We start from the raw sequence: 16,595 nt of genomic DNA on the forward strand, positions 1-16,595 counted from the left end.
TAAGTGATGACATATACTTTTATTGCATTATATTTCTTTGCAGGGTTAATGGGAAGCCCAAAAAATTATGAAGTACATTTGTCAGAGCTTTGGTTGTACATCCAGTATTTATTGATTCATAGAACCAGTGGATCAAAGATGAAGATAATTTGCTTTGGTAACAGATTTTTTCCAGATGCATCTTTTACCAAGTAAAGTATATGGTAAATTATGATTTCTTTGAGAATCAGTTTCCAAAGAAAAGAATTAGGTATTGCTCTTTTTTTTTTTTTTTTTTTGAGACAGAGTCTTGCCCTGTCACCCAGGCTGGAGTACAGTGGCATGATCTCAGCTCACTGCAACCTCCGTCTCCCAGGTTCAAGCAATTCTCTTGCCTCAGCCTCCTGAGTAGCTGGGATTACAGACCTGTGCCACCACACTTGGCTAATTTTTGTATTTTTAATAGAGATGAGGTTTCACCATGTTGGCCAGGCTGGTTTTGAACTCCTAACCTCAAGTGATCCACCCACCTTAGCCTCCCAAAGTGCTGGAATTACAGGCATGAGCCATCAAACCCAGTCTTTTTTTTTTTTCTTTCTTTTTTCAAAGAAAGCTCTTCACTATCTTTTGGTGAATTCTGGCTGGTGGAAGTCAGGCAGAGCACAATTTCATTTGTTTAAGGTGTCACTTGGCTGCTTCATGTAAACTTTTATATTAAAAACCTCTGGATTTACAGTTTTATTTTATTTGATAATTATATGGAGCTTCAGTGGTAGAACAATATACCCGTAGTCATATTAAACAGATTTTTATATCAAAGACGTATATAGTGAAAAAATAACCATACAATTATAACAAGGTTTACAATGAAAAGCAATAGGCCAGGTGCCCTGGCTCATGCTTGTAATCCCAGCACTTTGGAAGGCCAAGGCAGGCGGATCACCTGAGGTCAGCAGTTCAAGACCAGCCTGGCGAACATGGCGAAACCCTGTCTGTGCTAAAAATACACAAATTATTTGGGCATGGTGGTGTGCACCTGTAGTCCAAGCTACTCCGGAGGCTGAGGCAGGAGAATTGCTTGAACCCAGAGGAGGTTGTAGTAAGCCAAGATAGCACCACTGCACTGCAGCCTGAGCGACAGAGCAAGACTCTGTCTCAAAAAACAAAAACGAGGCCAGGCACAGTGGCTCACGCCTGTAATCCCAGCGCTTTGGGAGGCCGAGGCGGGTGGATCACGAGGTCAAGAGATCGAGACCATCCTGGTCAACATGGTGACACCCCGTCTCTACTAAAAATACAAAAATTAGCTGGGCACGGTGGTGCGTGCCTGTAGTCCCAGCTACTCGGGAGGCTGAGGCAGGAGAATTGCCTGAACCCTGGAGGCAGAGGTTGTGGTGAGCTGAGATCGCACCATTGCACTCCAGCCTGGGTAACAAGAGCGAAACTCCGTCTCAAAAAAAAAACGAAAACGAAAACCAATTTGGCATCAGCGCTTTGAAGACATTGTTACAGTGTCTTTCAACACGCAGTATGGCTGATGACTCTAATGCTGAATCCCCCTTCCTCCCCCAGGTTGTCTGTGTTTTCCCCTGTGAAAGCATTTAGGATCTTAATTTTATGCTGTGGATTCTGAACTTAATAATTTGGCCTGTGAGTGGATCTTTTTAGTTACGTGGTAGTGGTACAGTGGTTGAGAATCTAAGTGAGTCATATTGCATGAGCCAAATTTCCAGCCATTGCTGTGTGACCTTGGTCAAGATAACCTTCCTAGGCCTCACTCGAGGACAGCATGCACCTCAAAGGGTTGTTAATGAGAATAGAGATAACTCATGTAAGGGCTTATCTGACAATCGTGAGTGCTCAGTAAATGTTAGTGATGCTGCTCAAACTTCAGGGAGCTCTTCTAGGCTGAAGATTCATTTCTTCAACTCAGGAATTATCCTCTTCCTTTGGTTATGTCCTGTTTGCTTTTCCTCTCCGAAATGAAAATTATTGGCCATTGGATTTCCTACATTGCTCCTCCATTTTATCTTTTTTTCTCATATTTTCTGTCTCTTTCTGATGTTCTGGGAAATTCCCTCCACTTTATGTATCAGTCTTTCTGCTGCTTGAATTAGAGCAATCATTTTTAATTTCTCAGAGCTCTTTCCTACTTGCTTTTTCCTTTTTCATACAGTTCTTTCATATATGTGATATCTTTTCTTTCCCAGTTTTTATTTTAAACACTTAAAAACATATAGCAGGTCAGGGTGAATGGCTCACACGTGTAATCCCAGTACTTTGGGAGGCCAAGGTGGACTGATCGCTTGACATTGTTACAGTGTCTTTCAACAGGCAGTATGGCTGATGACTCTAATGCTGAATCCCCCTGGGCAACATGGTGAAACCCTGTCTATACCACTCCTGCCCAAAATATATATATAATTTATATATAATTTTATGCTGTGGATTCTAAACTTAATAATTTGGCCTGTGAGTGGATCTTTTTAGGTAAGTGATAGTGGTACAGTGGTTGAGAATCTGAGTGAGTCATATTGCATGGGCCAAATTTCCAGCTCACTATATATATATATATATATATATATATATATATATATATATATAATATACATGTATATATATAAAATATACATATTATATATATATACATAATATATATCAGCTGGGCATTGTGGTGTGTGCCTATGGTCCCAGGTATTTGGGAGGCTGAGGTAGAAGGATCGTTTGAGCCCAGGAGGTGGATGTTGCAGTAAGCCAAGATTGTGTCACTACAATCCAGCCTGGGTGACAGAGCAGGACCTTGTCAATCAATCAATCAATCAATCATACAGGTTGAAAGAACCATACAAGGAACCCCTGTATTTAATTCCAGCTATATTCAACACTTTTACAAACTTTGTCACATTTCTTTTGTGTGTATATTTGTATATATACACACACAAACACATACATGCCCACATACACAAACATACTTTTCTGGACCATTCGAATGTAAGCTACAAATGTCATGACTCTTTGTTTGTAAATGCTAAGGCATGTGACTCTCAGAAATAAAGACACTGTCCTACACAATGACAGTACCATTATCACAACTATGAAAATTAACAAAATTCCTTACCAATTGTGTCCATATTCAAATTTTCCTACTGTCTCAAATATGTGCAAAATCTACTAAAATGTAAAATGTCCATCACTTTTCACTCAGTGATTCCATCACTATTTGTCCTACCTACACACTCCAATGTATATAAAATGGTGTATACAAAAGGATATTCATTGGTGCATTGCTTGTAGTAGAAGATAGGAAACAACCTAAATGTCCTTTAATACAGTATTGGGTTACATATTGACATTGAGCTATGGAATATCATACAGCTGTTTAGAATTAAAGTTACATGTACTGATAGAGAGATGCATTAACTGGAAAAGATATTCAGAGTACTGCATGTAGTATGTCAACATCTGTGTTTGTAATAGAAATAGATGTTTTTAGACTGATAATTCTGGGGGATACAAGAGAAACTGGTAAAAGTAATTGTAAAGAAGTGAATTGGGTGGCAGTATGGGAGGGCAGCTTATTCCTCATCAAATACTTTCATGCATTTTGAATTTTTAGTTTTACTCAGAAAGCCCATGACTGCATTGATTTTTTTACTATGTTACATAATTTTTAAAAATAGTGCTGAAAGTAGATGGATATTCAATCCCATAGAATGATGATTCTCAACCAAGGATGATTTTGCTCCCCAGAGGAGATGTTTAGAGACATATTTGGTTGTTACAACTGGTGGTGGGTGTGGCACTACTGGCATCTTAGTGGGTAGAAGCCAAGGATGCTGTTAAACATCCCACAATACATAGGTCAGCCCCACACAAGAAAAAATTATCTGGCCCAAAATGTCAGTAGGACTGAGGCTCAGACACCCTGAAATAGAGTAATTCTTATGGATGCAAAGGGTTGAGAAGAGCAAAGCAAGACTAAAGGGATAAACAGAAAGTCAGGCATATGCCTAACCAGTCAAATCATTGTGCATTTAAGATAATTAAGGCCAGGCACAGTGGCTCACACCTGTAATTCCAACACTTTGGGAGGCCGAGGTGGGTGGACTGCTTGACCTCAGGAGTTCGAGATCAGCCTGGGCAACATGGTGAAACCCTGTCTCTATCAACAACAAAAAATATGTATAAAAATTAGCCAGGCGTGGTAGCACTTGCCTATGGTCCCAGCTACACGGAGGGGCTGAGGATGCAGTGAGCCAAGATCACGCCACTGCTCTCCAGTCTGGGTGACAGAGTGAGACCCCATCTCCCACAACAAAAAAAGATAATTCAAATTTCTAGCCATGAAAGGAGGTGGTTGGAGAAGTCAAATATTCTCCTGTTTGCATAGTTTATTCAAATTGGGACATTATAAAGTTCCCACAACCTTAGTTTATGGTGATAACTTTAACTGTCATAAAGGTAGTAGAGTCACTATAAGATTAAGTATACCTTAATCTATTGGTATACTTGTATATGCAGGCATAGCACATATACAGTAGGCATCACAGCACTGTTTGTAAAGGAAAATACTGGAAACAACATAAATATGTTACTGGTAGAGTAACTTATGATTTATCCACACAATGGAACACCATGCTGCCATTAAACAAGACAGCTCAAATAACCTTCAAAATAAAAGTAAAAAGCCAGTTAGAAAACGTGGTAGGTCATCACATGTACATATGGTATATAAAAGATATACATACATGCTCCCTTATGCATATATCTCTGAGAGATACAAAAGATATTGGTAACTGGTTGTTTCTGGAGGAATGCAGTGAGGAAGTTTTCACTGTATGCCCTGTAGCTTTTTATTTCTATGTTCATATTTCCTGTTGAAATATCGTATATACATAAACAGAGCTCTGCCCAACTCAGTAAGTAAACTAAGTGCACTGTATAATTCCACCACACCTCATAAAACAAGGAGAATGAAATATTTATGATAGAAATGTAAAGGAATATGGGAACACAGAAAAGTCAAAGATTAAATGTTCAGAGGAAAACTTCAGGCCATACTCCAAAAGAGGCATTGATAATTTCAGTCATTGCTGTCAGACATACTCTTCTTAAGGTTTTTTTGTTTTACTTTTTTCTTATTTTTAGAGATGGGGGTCTCACTATGTTGCTTAGGCTGGTTTTGAACTCCAGGCTCAAGCCATCCTCCTGCTCAGCCTCCCGAGTAGCTGTTACTATAGGCATGCACACACGCCACCATGCCCAGCTTTTTTTTTTTTAAGAGACTGGTTCTGGCTCTGTTACCCAGGCTGGAGTACAGTGGTGTGATCATAGCTCACTGCATCCTTGAACTCCTAAGCTGAAGCAATCCTCCTACCTCAGCCTCCCAAATAGCCAGACTTGTGCCAACACAGGTGTGCACTACCAAACCTGACTTACTTTTAATTTTTTTGTAGACAGGGGCTGGCTGTTGCCCAGGCTGGTCTTGAACTTCTGGCCTCAAGTAATCCTTCCACCTTGGCCTCCCAAAGTGTTGGAATTACAGGCATTAGCTACCATGCTTGGCCAAACATACTTTTCTTAATACTTGCTCCTCTAAAAGCCCCTCTTAGGGACAGCTGGCATGCTTGACTTAGCTGGCCTACTATGGAAGATGAAATGGAGTGGAAATCAGGAGCCTAGAGTATATTCCTGGCTTTGCCACTTACTTGTAGTGTGGCCTCTGGATTTATTGTCCATTTATAAATTGGCAATGTAGACTTATAATTTTTTAAAAATACATTTTTAAAAAACAATTCAAAGAATTACACACACACACACACACACACACACACACACACACTTCAATCTTCCCAGTAAGTAAAATAAATGTAAATAAGATAGTATATCTATGGAAATAAACATGTCATTGAAATTGTTAAAACTCGTATATACATTCACATCTGGCAATATTTTAACAACCATTCTCCAAAATATGGCATGTTTGTGTATGTAACAGAGCCATAGACATATTCTTATCCAACTCAGTTAACTATGTTTCCAGGAAATGATTTAACAAATACAAATATATACATGCACAAAGATATACTACTATGTTCAAAGCATATACAGAGACATACAAATGCAAAAATAATTTTATTTGAAAGAATCATGAGTACTTTATTAAATTAGTATTTAATATTGTTAAACTGGCTTTTTTTTTTTTTTTTGAGACGGAGTTTCGCTGTTGTTACCCAGGCTGGAGTGCAATGGCACAATCTCAGCTCACTGCAACCTCCGCCTCCTGGGTTCAAGCAATTCTCCTGCCTCAGCCTCCCGAGCAGCTGGGATTACAGGCATGCGCCACCATGCCCAGCTAATTTTTGTATTTTTAGTAGAGACGGGGTTTCACCTTGTTGACCAGGATGGTCTCAATCTCTTGACCTCTAAACTGGCTTTTAAGTTCTAAGACAAAGAACTTAAGAATTAATTTAAGAAATTGGATCAGTTGACCTCTAAGGCCTATGATTCTAATGTTATTCTCAAATATGGCATTGGTAGCTTTGCTGCCAGCTCTTCTCTAGTAGCCCAAGATAGCAGTTGATCAGGTCTGATAAATTTTCAGCTTAGACAAGGCTCTGGTACAACAAACTGGGGCCCCAGCAATTTGGAGACAATCAGGGACACACAGTGCTATTTTTTCCTTCTCACACAAACTATGCCACATATAAACTATGAATTTTGTGTGACTTACAAAGATGTTTTATTTTAGACGTATACCACATTTACACCCACATCTGAGTATAAAAGTATGAGTAAAGAGAAAAGATATGAAAAGGACAAGAACAGAACCTAGAACAGGGAGGGAGGGAGCCTAGAGATCATTCTAGCACAACTTCAGTTTTACAGATGAAAAACCTGATGTTCAGAAGGGAAATATATGTAGAGAAAATGCAATTTGTAGAGGGCAGGGAAAAAAATAAATTAAGAGGCCAGGTATGGTGGCTCATGCCTGTTATCCCAGCACTTTGGGAGGCCAAGGCAGGCAGATCATCTGAGGTGAGGAGTTCAAGACCAGCCTGGCCAACATGGTGAAACCCTGTCTCTACTAAAAATACAAAAATTAGCTGGGCATGGTGGCCCATTCCTGTAATCCCAGGTATGTGGGAGGCTGAGGCAGGAGAATTACTTGAACCTAGGAGGCGGAGGCTGCAGTGAGCTGCATTCCAGCCTGGGCAGCAGAGACTCTGTTTCAAAACAAACAAAAGAATAGGAAAATCAACATCCCATTCACTTTTTTGATTTTTATATTTTTTTAAAATCCTGAAAGATAATTTGTTTAGATGGTATTGCTTTCCTCAGAGCTCATCTTAAAGTATCAACTATGAATTGTCGATAAAAAATTAAAAATTAGCCAATTTAGATGAAAGACAAATTGCTTTCATATGGTTTCAGAAAGGATTTTGACTAAATTAGGTCATTTTATCTGTAGCAAATTACGTACACAGATACAATCTCTCAGAAGTCAACAAGTTTTATCTATATACAACCTTCTAAGATGCAATGGTTTGAAACTTTCATAGCTCCCTCATTTTAAGGCAACAGCTTACTACTCCTGTTGATATGCTGCTGGCCACACCTATTTTGTGCCCAGAGGCTACCAGTTACTTTGCTTCTGTTTGACAGATTTTACTGATGGAAATTGATCAAAGGACAAGACAGTGCCTGTTCAACTTGGGATTTTGCCCCAAGCATCCATCAAATCAGATTTTTCTAAGTAAATTTCAACTTACATCCTGTTTTTATTATATAATACCTAGTTTACTAGCACACATTATAAACATCTCAAGCTTTTACTTTGAATGATTGTTTTCAGCAATTTATAGTCTACTTGATTAAAAACAAGACTATATTAGGCCGTTTGTCATTATTTTTCTTGCTGTATTTCAATACCTTGGTAACCTTACAGCAAATCCTAACAGATGGACATCTCATTTTACAGAAGATATATTTTAATAATGTATAAATCAGAATTTTCTTTTTTTGAGACAGAGTCTTGCTCTGTCGCCAGGCTGGAGTGCAGTGGCGCAATCTCGGCTCACTGCAACTTTCGCCTCCTGAGTTCAAGCGATTCTTCCGCCTCAGCCTCCCAAGTAGCTGGGACCACAGGCATGTGCCACCACGCCCGGCTAATTTTTGGATTTTTACCAGAGACGGGGGTTTCACTGTGTTGGCCAGGATGGTCTCAATCTCTTGACCTGGTGATCCGCCCACCTCGGCCTCCCAAAGTGCTGGGATTACAGGCATGAGCCACCGTGCCTGGCCATAAATTAGATTTTTATATACTGATTTTAATCTTCTATTTATAGAATGTTTATGCTACCTTCTTTTTATTTTTTTGAAACTGAGTCTTGCTATGTCACCCAGGCTGAAGTGCAGTGGTGTGATCTTAGCTCACTGCAACCTCCACCTCCTAGGTTCAAGTGATTCTCCTGCCTAAGTTTCCCGAGTAGCTGGGATTACAGTCCTGCATCACCACGCCTGGCTAATTTGTGATCCACCACCTTGGGCCTCCTAAAATGCTGGGATTATTGCCCGGCCTGTTTAAGCTAACTTCTAAATTGTCTTCAAATAATATTTGATGCCAAAGTTTTAGCTTTTAGGCTGTATCTAGTTTGACTTCCCTCTCTTATGTGCCTACCCAAACAGTTAATAGGAGTTTATTTAAAACAAAATAAAACCTATACTAAGAACATTTCATATTATGAAAAATCAGTAAGGAACTTAAACAAATTTACAAGAATAAAAACCAAACACCACCAATGAAAAAGAGACATTGACAGACACTTTTCAAAGAAGACATACATGTAGCCAATAAGCATATGAATAAAAGCCCAACACCACTGAACATTAGAGAAATGTAAATCAAAACCACAATGGGATACCAGTCAGAAAGGCTGTTATTAAGTCAAAAAATAACAGATGCTGGCAACGTAGTAGAGAAAAGGGAACACTTATACACCATTGGTGGGAGTATAAATTAATCCAACCACTCTTACTAGTTTGCAGAGGGTAATTCCTCAAAGAGCTAAAAACAAAACTACCATTTGACCCAGCAATCCCATTACTAGGTATATACTCAGAGGAATATCAATCAGTCTACCATAAAGATATATGCATGCAAACATTCACTGCAGCACTATTCACAACAGCAAAGACATGGAAGCAACCTAAATGTCCATCAGTGACAGACTGGATAAAGAAAATGTGGTACATACACACCACAGAATACTATGCAGTCATAAAAAAAGAACAAGATCATGTTTTTTGCGGGGACACAGATGGCGCTGGAAGCCATTAAACTAACACAGGCACAGAAAACCAAATACTGCAGGTTCTCACAAGTGGGAGCTAAATGGTAAGAACACATGGACAAAAAGAAGGGAACAAGACACTGGGGTCTACTCGAAGACAGGCTGAGAGGAGGGAGAAGGGCAGAAGAATGAACTACTGGTACAGGCTTCGTATCTGGATGTTGAAATAATCTGTGCAAGAAACCCCCAGGACACAAGTTTACCTATGTAACGAACCTCCACATGTACCCCTGAACTTAAAAAAGAAAGAAGAATCATATTGAAAAAGTAAAATTACCAGGATAAACCTTAAAGAAATGTTTTAAAGGTGTCGGATGTAAAATCTTAGAAGCAAACTGTAGAAGGAATGATAAGAATAAGGTTTATTGTAAATATTTAAGAATCATATCACACATTAACATATCACAACTAAGCATTTATTATACTGTTTAAGAAGGGAAGCAACTGCAGTAGTATTTCAGAAGCTTTATCTTTTTCAAATGCAATATATGCTCATAAACTCTAAACAGTATTTTAAAATATACAATCTCTCCAAAAGAAAATATTCAACTAAAGATAGATAACTTTTAGTATAAGCAAAATGTCACAAGATTTTAAAATTAAAAGTCATCAGATTTTTCACAGCACATTGTACAGAAAATTTGCAAGCTTCCTGTACACCACAGTATAATCTTTACTCTTGAGCAAGTCGTTCAATAACACGCCGGTAATCTTCTACTAGTTCCTGAAAACTCTCTTCCAGCTGTTCATGTTGCATGCTTATTTCTATTTGGTTCATCTGATTTGTCAGTTCTTCTGGTCTGAGACATTTTCTCATCTTAGCAAGATCTCTTTGCTTTTTCTAGGTGACAAACAATTATTTGTTAGACTAAGAAAGCAAATATATTTCCTCGTAGTCTTACAACTTTAAGTGTCCAATGTTAAAAATAAGAATAGTACAAATATGCCAAAACTTGTCCCACACTTTTTTTTTAAAGGAAGCTTAAACATAATGTTAACCATGAATTGCAAACTCTCTAAAAACAGTTAACAGGAAGACCTGGTATTTGTGTCCAATTGATGATAAATACAGACATGTGACTAGGAGCCCCCTCCAAAACTTTAGAGAACTCTGGCCAGTGTGGAAACTCAAATATTTCTTTAATAAATAAAAGACATGAGGTGAAGAAAGACCACTGAGATTAAGTGCTATTATGCTTCATTTTACTATTCAATCATTAATTACATTTTAAATTCCACCCATGAAGTATTTATGTGCCACATGCTAATTTTAACATAAACTGTTAGAAATGTTTCAGAAAGATAAATGGGAAACTGTGACACTTAAAAACACATTAACTAGGTCGGGCATGGTGGTTCACACCTGTAATCCCAGCACTTTGGGAGGCCAAGACAGGTAGATCACAAGGTCAGGAGATTAAGACCATCCCGGCCAACATGGTGAAACACGGTCTCTACTACAAATTTAAAAAGAATTAGCTGGGCGTGGCGGCGGCGCATGCTTGTAATCCCAGCTACTCAGGAGGCTGAGGCAAGAGAATCACTTGAACCTGGGAGGCAGAGGTTGCAGTGAGCAGAATCGTGCCACTGCACTCTAGCCTGGTGACAGAGCAAGACTGTTTCAAAAAAACTGTATATTACACACACACACACACACACACACACACACACACTAGCATTTGAGTCTCTATGAAGTTCCAGACACACATTATCATACTAAACCCTCCCTGTTTTACTTAGGATACCACTATGCTGAGTTTGGAACAGGTAGCTGGTAAGAACTTTTATGCAGGACACTGTCAAAACAATACTATGTCAGAGATGTTTAGGATGGGACTGGACAACTGGGCAGCTACTGCAGTAGTTCAAACCAGAGTTGATGAAAGCCTAGATCAAGTCAGCAGCAGCAGAGACGGAGGGGACAGGGCAGATTTAGGGGAGAAAATACTGGGTGATACGGGGAAGGAAGAATGAACAGTAACTCCAAGATTCCTGGTTGGATGGCATTATTGCAAATATAAAGCTTTCATGTTTTGGATATACTGTTCTAAATTATCGTATCAATTCTTCTATTAGAGAATAAAGATTAGACTTTATATAGAAATCAGAAATCACATATATTAACTCATATAATCCTAACAACTCTTTATGAGATAGGGATTAGATGGAGGGAAAAAGAGAGGGCTAGCAGAGCTAAATAATATGCCCTAAGTAGCCCTTGAAAGCAGTGCCTCTCAAATGTGAATGTGCATGGAGAGCACCTTGAGTCTGAGAGTCTGCATTTCTAATCAGGTGATGTTAATGTTGCTAATCTACTGACCACACTTTGAATATAAGTGGTAGAGAGAGAACTGATAAAAATTCACATTTATTGCTCCTAAGGCCTGGAAAGATAGTACATTCTTTACATTCCTTATTTTTCAATCCTGTATGCTGTAAAATTTGTTATTTCTGCCAAAGGCATGACTGCCCTAAATACATGCATCTAATTTAAGGAAATAGTTCAGGAACTAAACGGCAATGCATTAGGAAATTACTGTAGTGTGAGATATGAGAGGAATGTAAGTTATTTTTCTAAACTGCTGCCCAATTATAACATTTGTAATTTGTCTATGGCTTTAGTGCAAGACTGGTGATACCCATTTGGCTGTTAAGAACTTGAAGGGTTTCATAACCATAATTATATTTATATAAATATAAGTATTTTATATTTATAAAAATATAAAAGTTCTGGCCTTTTATCTTTTTTATTATTTTTTTTGAGAGTGAGTCTCACTCTGTTGTTACCCAGGCTGGAGTACAGTGGGGCATGATCTTGGCACACTGCAACCTCTGCCTCCTGGGTTCAAGTGATTCTCCTGCCTCAGCTTCCTAAATTGCTGGAATTAAAGGCATGCATCACCATGCCCAGCTAATTTTTGTGTTTTTAGTAGAGACCAGGTTTCACCATGTTGCCCAGGCTGGTCTCGAACTCCTGGGCTCAAGCAATCCACACACCTTGGCCTCCCAAAATGTTGGGATTACAGGTGTAAGCCACCATGCCCAGCCCAGTTTTGGCCTTTTAGACAGGTGAACTGGCTGGACAGATAAAGGTACTTAATATAAAAAAGAATTATTCTTTAAGAGTAGAAAATACTTGCACTTATGAAGTGCAGAAATTCCCATTATTTGGCATGAACTGTGTGACTACTATTTGTACTAAGAATTTCTATCATCTTTCATTTGTTATATTTTATATAAAATGTCACATTAATATCTAAAACATATAATTCAATAAATTATTTTACTTTAGTAAAAGTCTTAATACTCAAATGTTGCCATCTATTTATATTGTTCTCTGTGCCCAAATTTTATCATTAAGACATTTTCTAGCTAACAAATATTACTTAAAGATCAAAACCTTTGGAAAGTACCATTTCTACCCATTTTCTGATGTTTCTGAATTGGGAACATCAAATAATATAATGCTACTTTGGATAATTTTTGAGGAGACCATTATAATTTATTACAACCTGTTATATGCAGATGATGGTCTGTAAATTGGAAAATCCATTAAACTGCAATGAAATGACACTATGAGGAACTATCCATACATCTATATATGAATTCAGTATAAAATGATTTCGTTATAGGCAAATAATTACTTTTTTTTTTTTTTTTGAGACGGAGTTTCGCGCTTGTTACCCAGGCTGGAGTGCAATGGCGCGATCTCGGCTCACTGCACCCTCCACCTTCTGGGTTCAGGCAATTCTCCTGCCTCAGCCTCCTGAGTAGCTGGGATCACAGGCACGTGCCACCATGCCCAGCTAATTTTTTGTATTTTTAGTAGAGACGGGGTTTCACCATGTTGACCAGGATGGTGTCGATCTCCTGACCTTGTGATCCACCCGCCTCGGCCTCCCAAAGTGCTGGGATTACAGGCTTGAGCCACCGCACCCGGCCAATAATTACTTTTATATTCAGAATGTGATAATACTGAACAGAAGAATTACAATGACAAATTAGGAAATATAATTGCACCGGAAAGTAAAAAGATGCTTTGAAGAAAAAAGAGTTGGGATTCAGCAAGTACTGTGAGCCAATAAACCATCGGCATTCAAGACTGGTTCTATAAAGCAGAATGCATGGCAAAGAAACCTTAAATTTTCTTTAAATTTACAAAGGAAAGCCAAAACTACATGTACTTGATATAGTTATTTAATTTACTTTCGTCAGATTTTAACGAAGGTTCAACTTGGTCGTTTCTATCCCAGCTACTGTGCTGTATATAACCTTATAGGTATAGTATATATAAATGTAGCAATAACATTTCAACATTAAGCAATTATACTCAGTAATGACTTGTTAATAAATTAAGTATTCTGCCAATCAGCTCACTACTCAGCTGCAACTAGTTAGCATATTTTCTTTTTTTTTTTTTTGAGATGGAGTCTGCTGTTGTGTAGAATGAAGTGCAGTGGTGCGATCTTGGCTTACTGCAACCTCCGCCTCCTGGGTTCAAGCAATTCTCCTGCCTCAGCCTCCCAAATTAGCTGGGATTATAGGCACCTACCACCATAGCCAACTAATTTTTATATTTTTAGTAGAGACAGGGTTTCATCACGTTGGCCAGGCTGGTCTTGAACTCCTGAGCTCAGGTGATAGGCCCAACTCAGCTTCCCAAAATGTTGAGATTACATGCGTGAGCCACCACACCCGGCCTAGATAGCAAATTTTCATTCACACAAGGTGGAATGAATGATATCCATCCTGACAATGTCCAAATGGTAAGGCCAACTTAATTTAGGTGGGAAAATATGGAAAATGACTAAGAAGTGGGGAAAAAAGGGCAAGAAGAATGTTTAAAAATATAATAGTACTAACATGATTTCAGCTATGGTAAAGTACAGAGATTTTATTAATAAATAGCAACAAAGGCTATTTTTATGAAGAAGAAAGCAGAGAAAAAGAGAATATATATGTAACTTTGCTTTTATATGGGATGAGAGAAAAAAGAGTATGTGTAACAACTGAGAAGACAAGAAACTTGGGAAAAACAAGAAAATTTGTTAGGGAAGAGCTTAAGCATTCATATTTTTAAAATATGCATACAAATCAAAGAAAAGCTAACCACGGTAGATTATGCTTGGGATAAGTTTGATTGATTGAGACACAGTTTCACTCTGTCATCCAAGCTGGAGTGCAGTGGCACAATCTCAGCTCACTGCAACCTCCACGTCTTGGGTTCGAGCAATTCTCATGTCTCAGCTTCCCAAGTAGCTGGGATTACAGGCACACCCTACCATGCCCAGCTATTTTTGTATTTTTAGTAGAGACGAGGTTTCACCATGTTGGCCAGGTTGGTCTCAAACTCCTGACTTCAAGTGATCCACCCACCTGGGCCTCCCAAAGTGCCAGGATTGCAGGCGTGAGCCACCACTGGGAAAAGTTTCTAAATGAGTGAAACATATGTATAACTTATATTGGAAAATTATGAGTGAGAATTTTTTTTCTGAGATGGAGTTTTGCTCTTGTCAGCTCACTGCCACCTCTGCTTCCTGGGTTCAAGCAAATCTCCTGCCTCAGCCTCCTGAGTAGCTGGGATTACAGGTACTTGCCATCATACCCGGCTAATTTTTTTATTTTAGTGGAGACAGGGTTTCACCATGTTGGCCAGGCTGGTCTTGAACTCCTGACCTCAGGTGATCCACCTGCCTCAGCCTCCCAAAGTGCTGGGATTATAGGCGTGGGCTACCACGCCCGGCCATGAGTGATTATTTTTATAAATAACTGGAAGAATATTTCTACTTTTGTAGAAGTTAATTTTACAAAATGACTTGGACTCTCCCATATACTGACATTTGGTAGCTTTTCTTCTGTTTTAAACAGTGAAAAGAATAATGTTGAAGATTCTTGAAAGTCCTACCTTATACGGGCTAATTAGTCTTCTTTTAATATCCAATCTATAGCTTCTGTATTGTTCAGCATTACTCATGTCAGTTACCAGTAGTCGAAGAATTTCATAAACCCTTCTAGCATGTCGCTAATAAATGAAACAAAAGAAAAACGTGAACACTTTCAAAGTAAAAATAATGACACTTTTCCAAAAGAACACAGGATATATTTAATATCTGCCATGTGCAAGGAATTGTGCTAGATACCAAAGGAAAGGCAATAAAAGTCATTGCCTTCAAGCAGTCTAGTGGGTAATACAAATGATTATGGTATGGATAATTTAATGTGGCACAAGCATAGTTCAACGCAGTCTCAACCTCCTAGGCTCAAGCTATCCTCCCACCTCAGCCTCCTGAGCAGCTGGGACCATGAGCATACACCACCATACTTGGCTAATCTTTTTGTGTGTGTAGAGACAGGGTCTCACTTTGTTCCCTAGGTTGGTCTTCAACTCCCAGCTTCAAGCAATCCTCCTGCCTCAGCCTCCCAATGTGTAAGAATTACTGGCATGAGCCACTGTGACAGATTTTAAATGGGAGAGTAAGCAACATGCACAAATTTGAGTTTTAAGTCAGTCAGTTTTTCAGCTTCATAGAAATGGTAGCAAAAAGAAGGGCAGAGAGACCAATCAAGAAGCTGAGCTATTACATCAGATAAAAAATGATGACGGCATGAACTGGAACAGCACAAATAAGACAACTAAGGGGACAAGGACACTAGAAACATATAAGAAGAAAAAATGACTTAGAGGAGAATGTAAAAATGTAAATTTTCACAGCCTAGGAGAGATTTGGGAGGCAGCAGCAAATAGAAAATCTGAAGAAAATTTTAGTCTAAGGGGAAGGATTTAAACAATGTCAATATATAGGTAACAGTTAGAACCATAAGGTTGGTTAAGGTCACCTGGGGAAAGCATTTACAGTGATAAAAGGAGGTCAGTCAGAAATCTGGTAGTACAGTGACAGTTAAAAAGCAGACAGGGCAGCTGGGTGTGGTGGCTCATGCCTGTAATACCAGCACTTTGGGAGGCTGAGGCGGGTGGATCACAAGGTCAGGAGTTCGAGACCAGCCTGGCCAACATAGTGAAATCCCATCTCTACTAAAAATACAAAAAAAATTGGCCAGACGTGGTGGTGGGCTACTTGGGAGGCTGAAGCATAAGAATTGCTTGGACCTGGGAGGTGGAAGTTGCAGTGAGCCGAGATTAAGCCATTGTACTCCAGCCTGGGCAATAATACAAGACTCTGTCCTAAAAAAAAGCAGACAGGATGAGGCACAGTGGCTCATGCCTGTCAGTCTCCAGCACTTTAGGAGGCTGCCAAGGTGGGC

At 39.0% G+C, this 16,595-nt stretch overlaps 2 protein-coding genes across 5 annotated transcripts in view; one reads left to right on the forward strand and one right to left on the reverse strand.

Moving 5' to 3' along the window:
• The window catches only part of SLC25A12 (solute carrier family 25 member 12), a 229,822-nt gene that overhangs the window by 8,357 nt on the left and 204,870 nt on the right, over positions 1–16,595 (forward strand). The window lies entirely within an intron of this gene.
• HAT1 (histone acetyltransferase 1) overlaps positions 9,680–16,595 on the reverse strand; it is a 76,972-nt gene continuing 70,056 nt past the window's right edge. For all 3 annotated transcript variants that reach the window (XM_002749349.7, XM_078327400.1, XM_008998699.5), the window contains 2 exons: positions 15,238–15,354; positions 9,680–10,173 (listed from right to left, as the gene is read on the reverse strand). In XM_002749349.7, the coding sequence (XP_002749395.1) occupies positions 10,006–10,173; positions 15,238–15,354 (285 nt within the window). In that variant the 3' untranslated portion in view covers positions 9,680–10,005. The remainder of the gene's footprint in view (positions 10,174–15,237; positions 15,355–16,595) is intronic.

This window comes from Callithrix jacchus, chromosome 6, assembly GCF_049354715.1.
Source record: "Callithrix jacchus isolate 240 chromosome 6, calJac240_pri, whole genome shotgun sequence".
Taxonomy (NCBI): domain Eukaryota; kingdom Metazoa; phylum Chordata; class Mammalia; order Primates; family Cebidae; genus Callithrix; species Callithrix jacchus.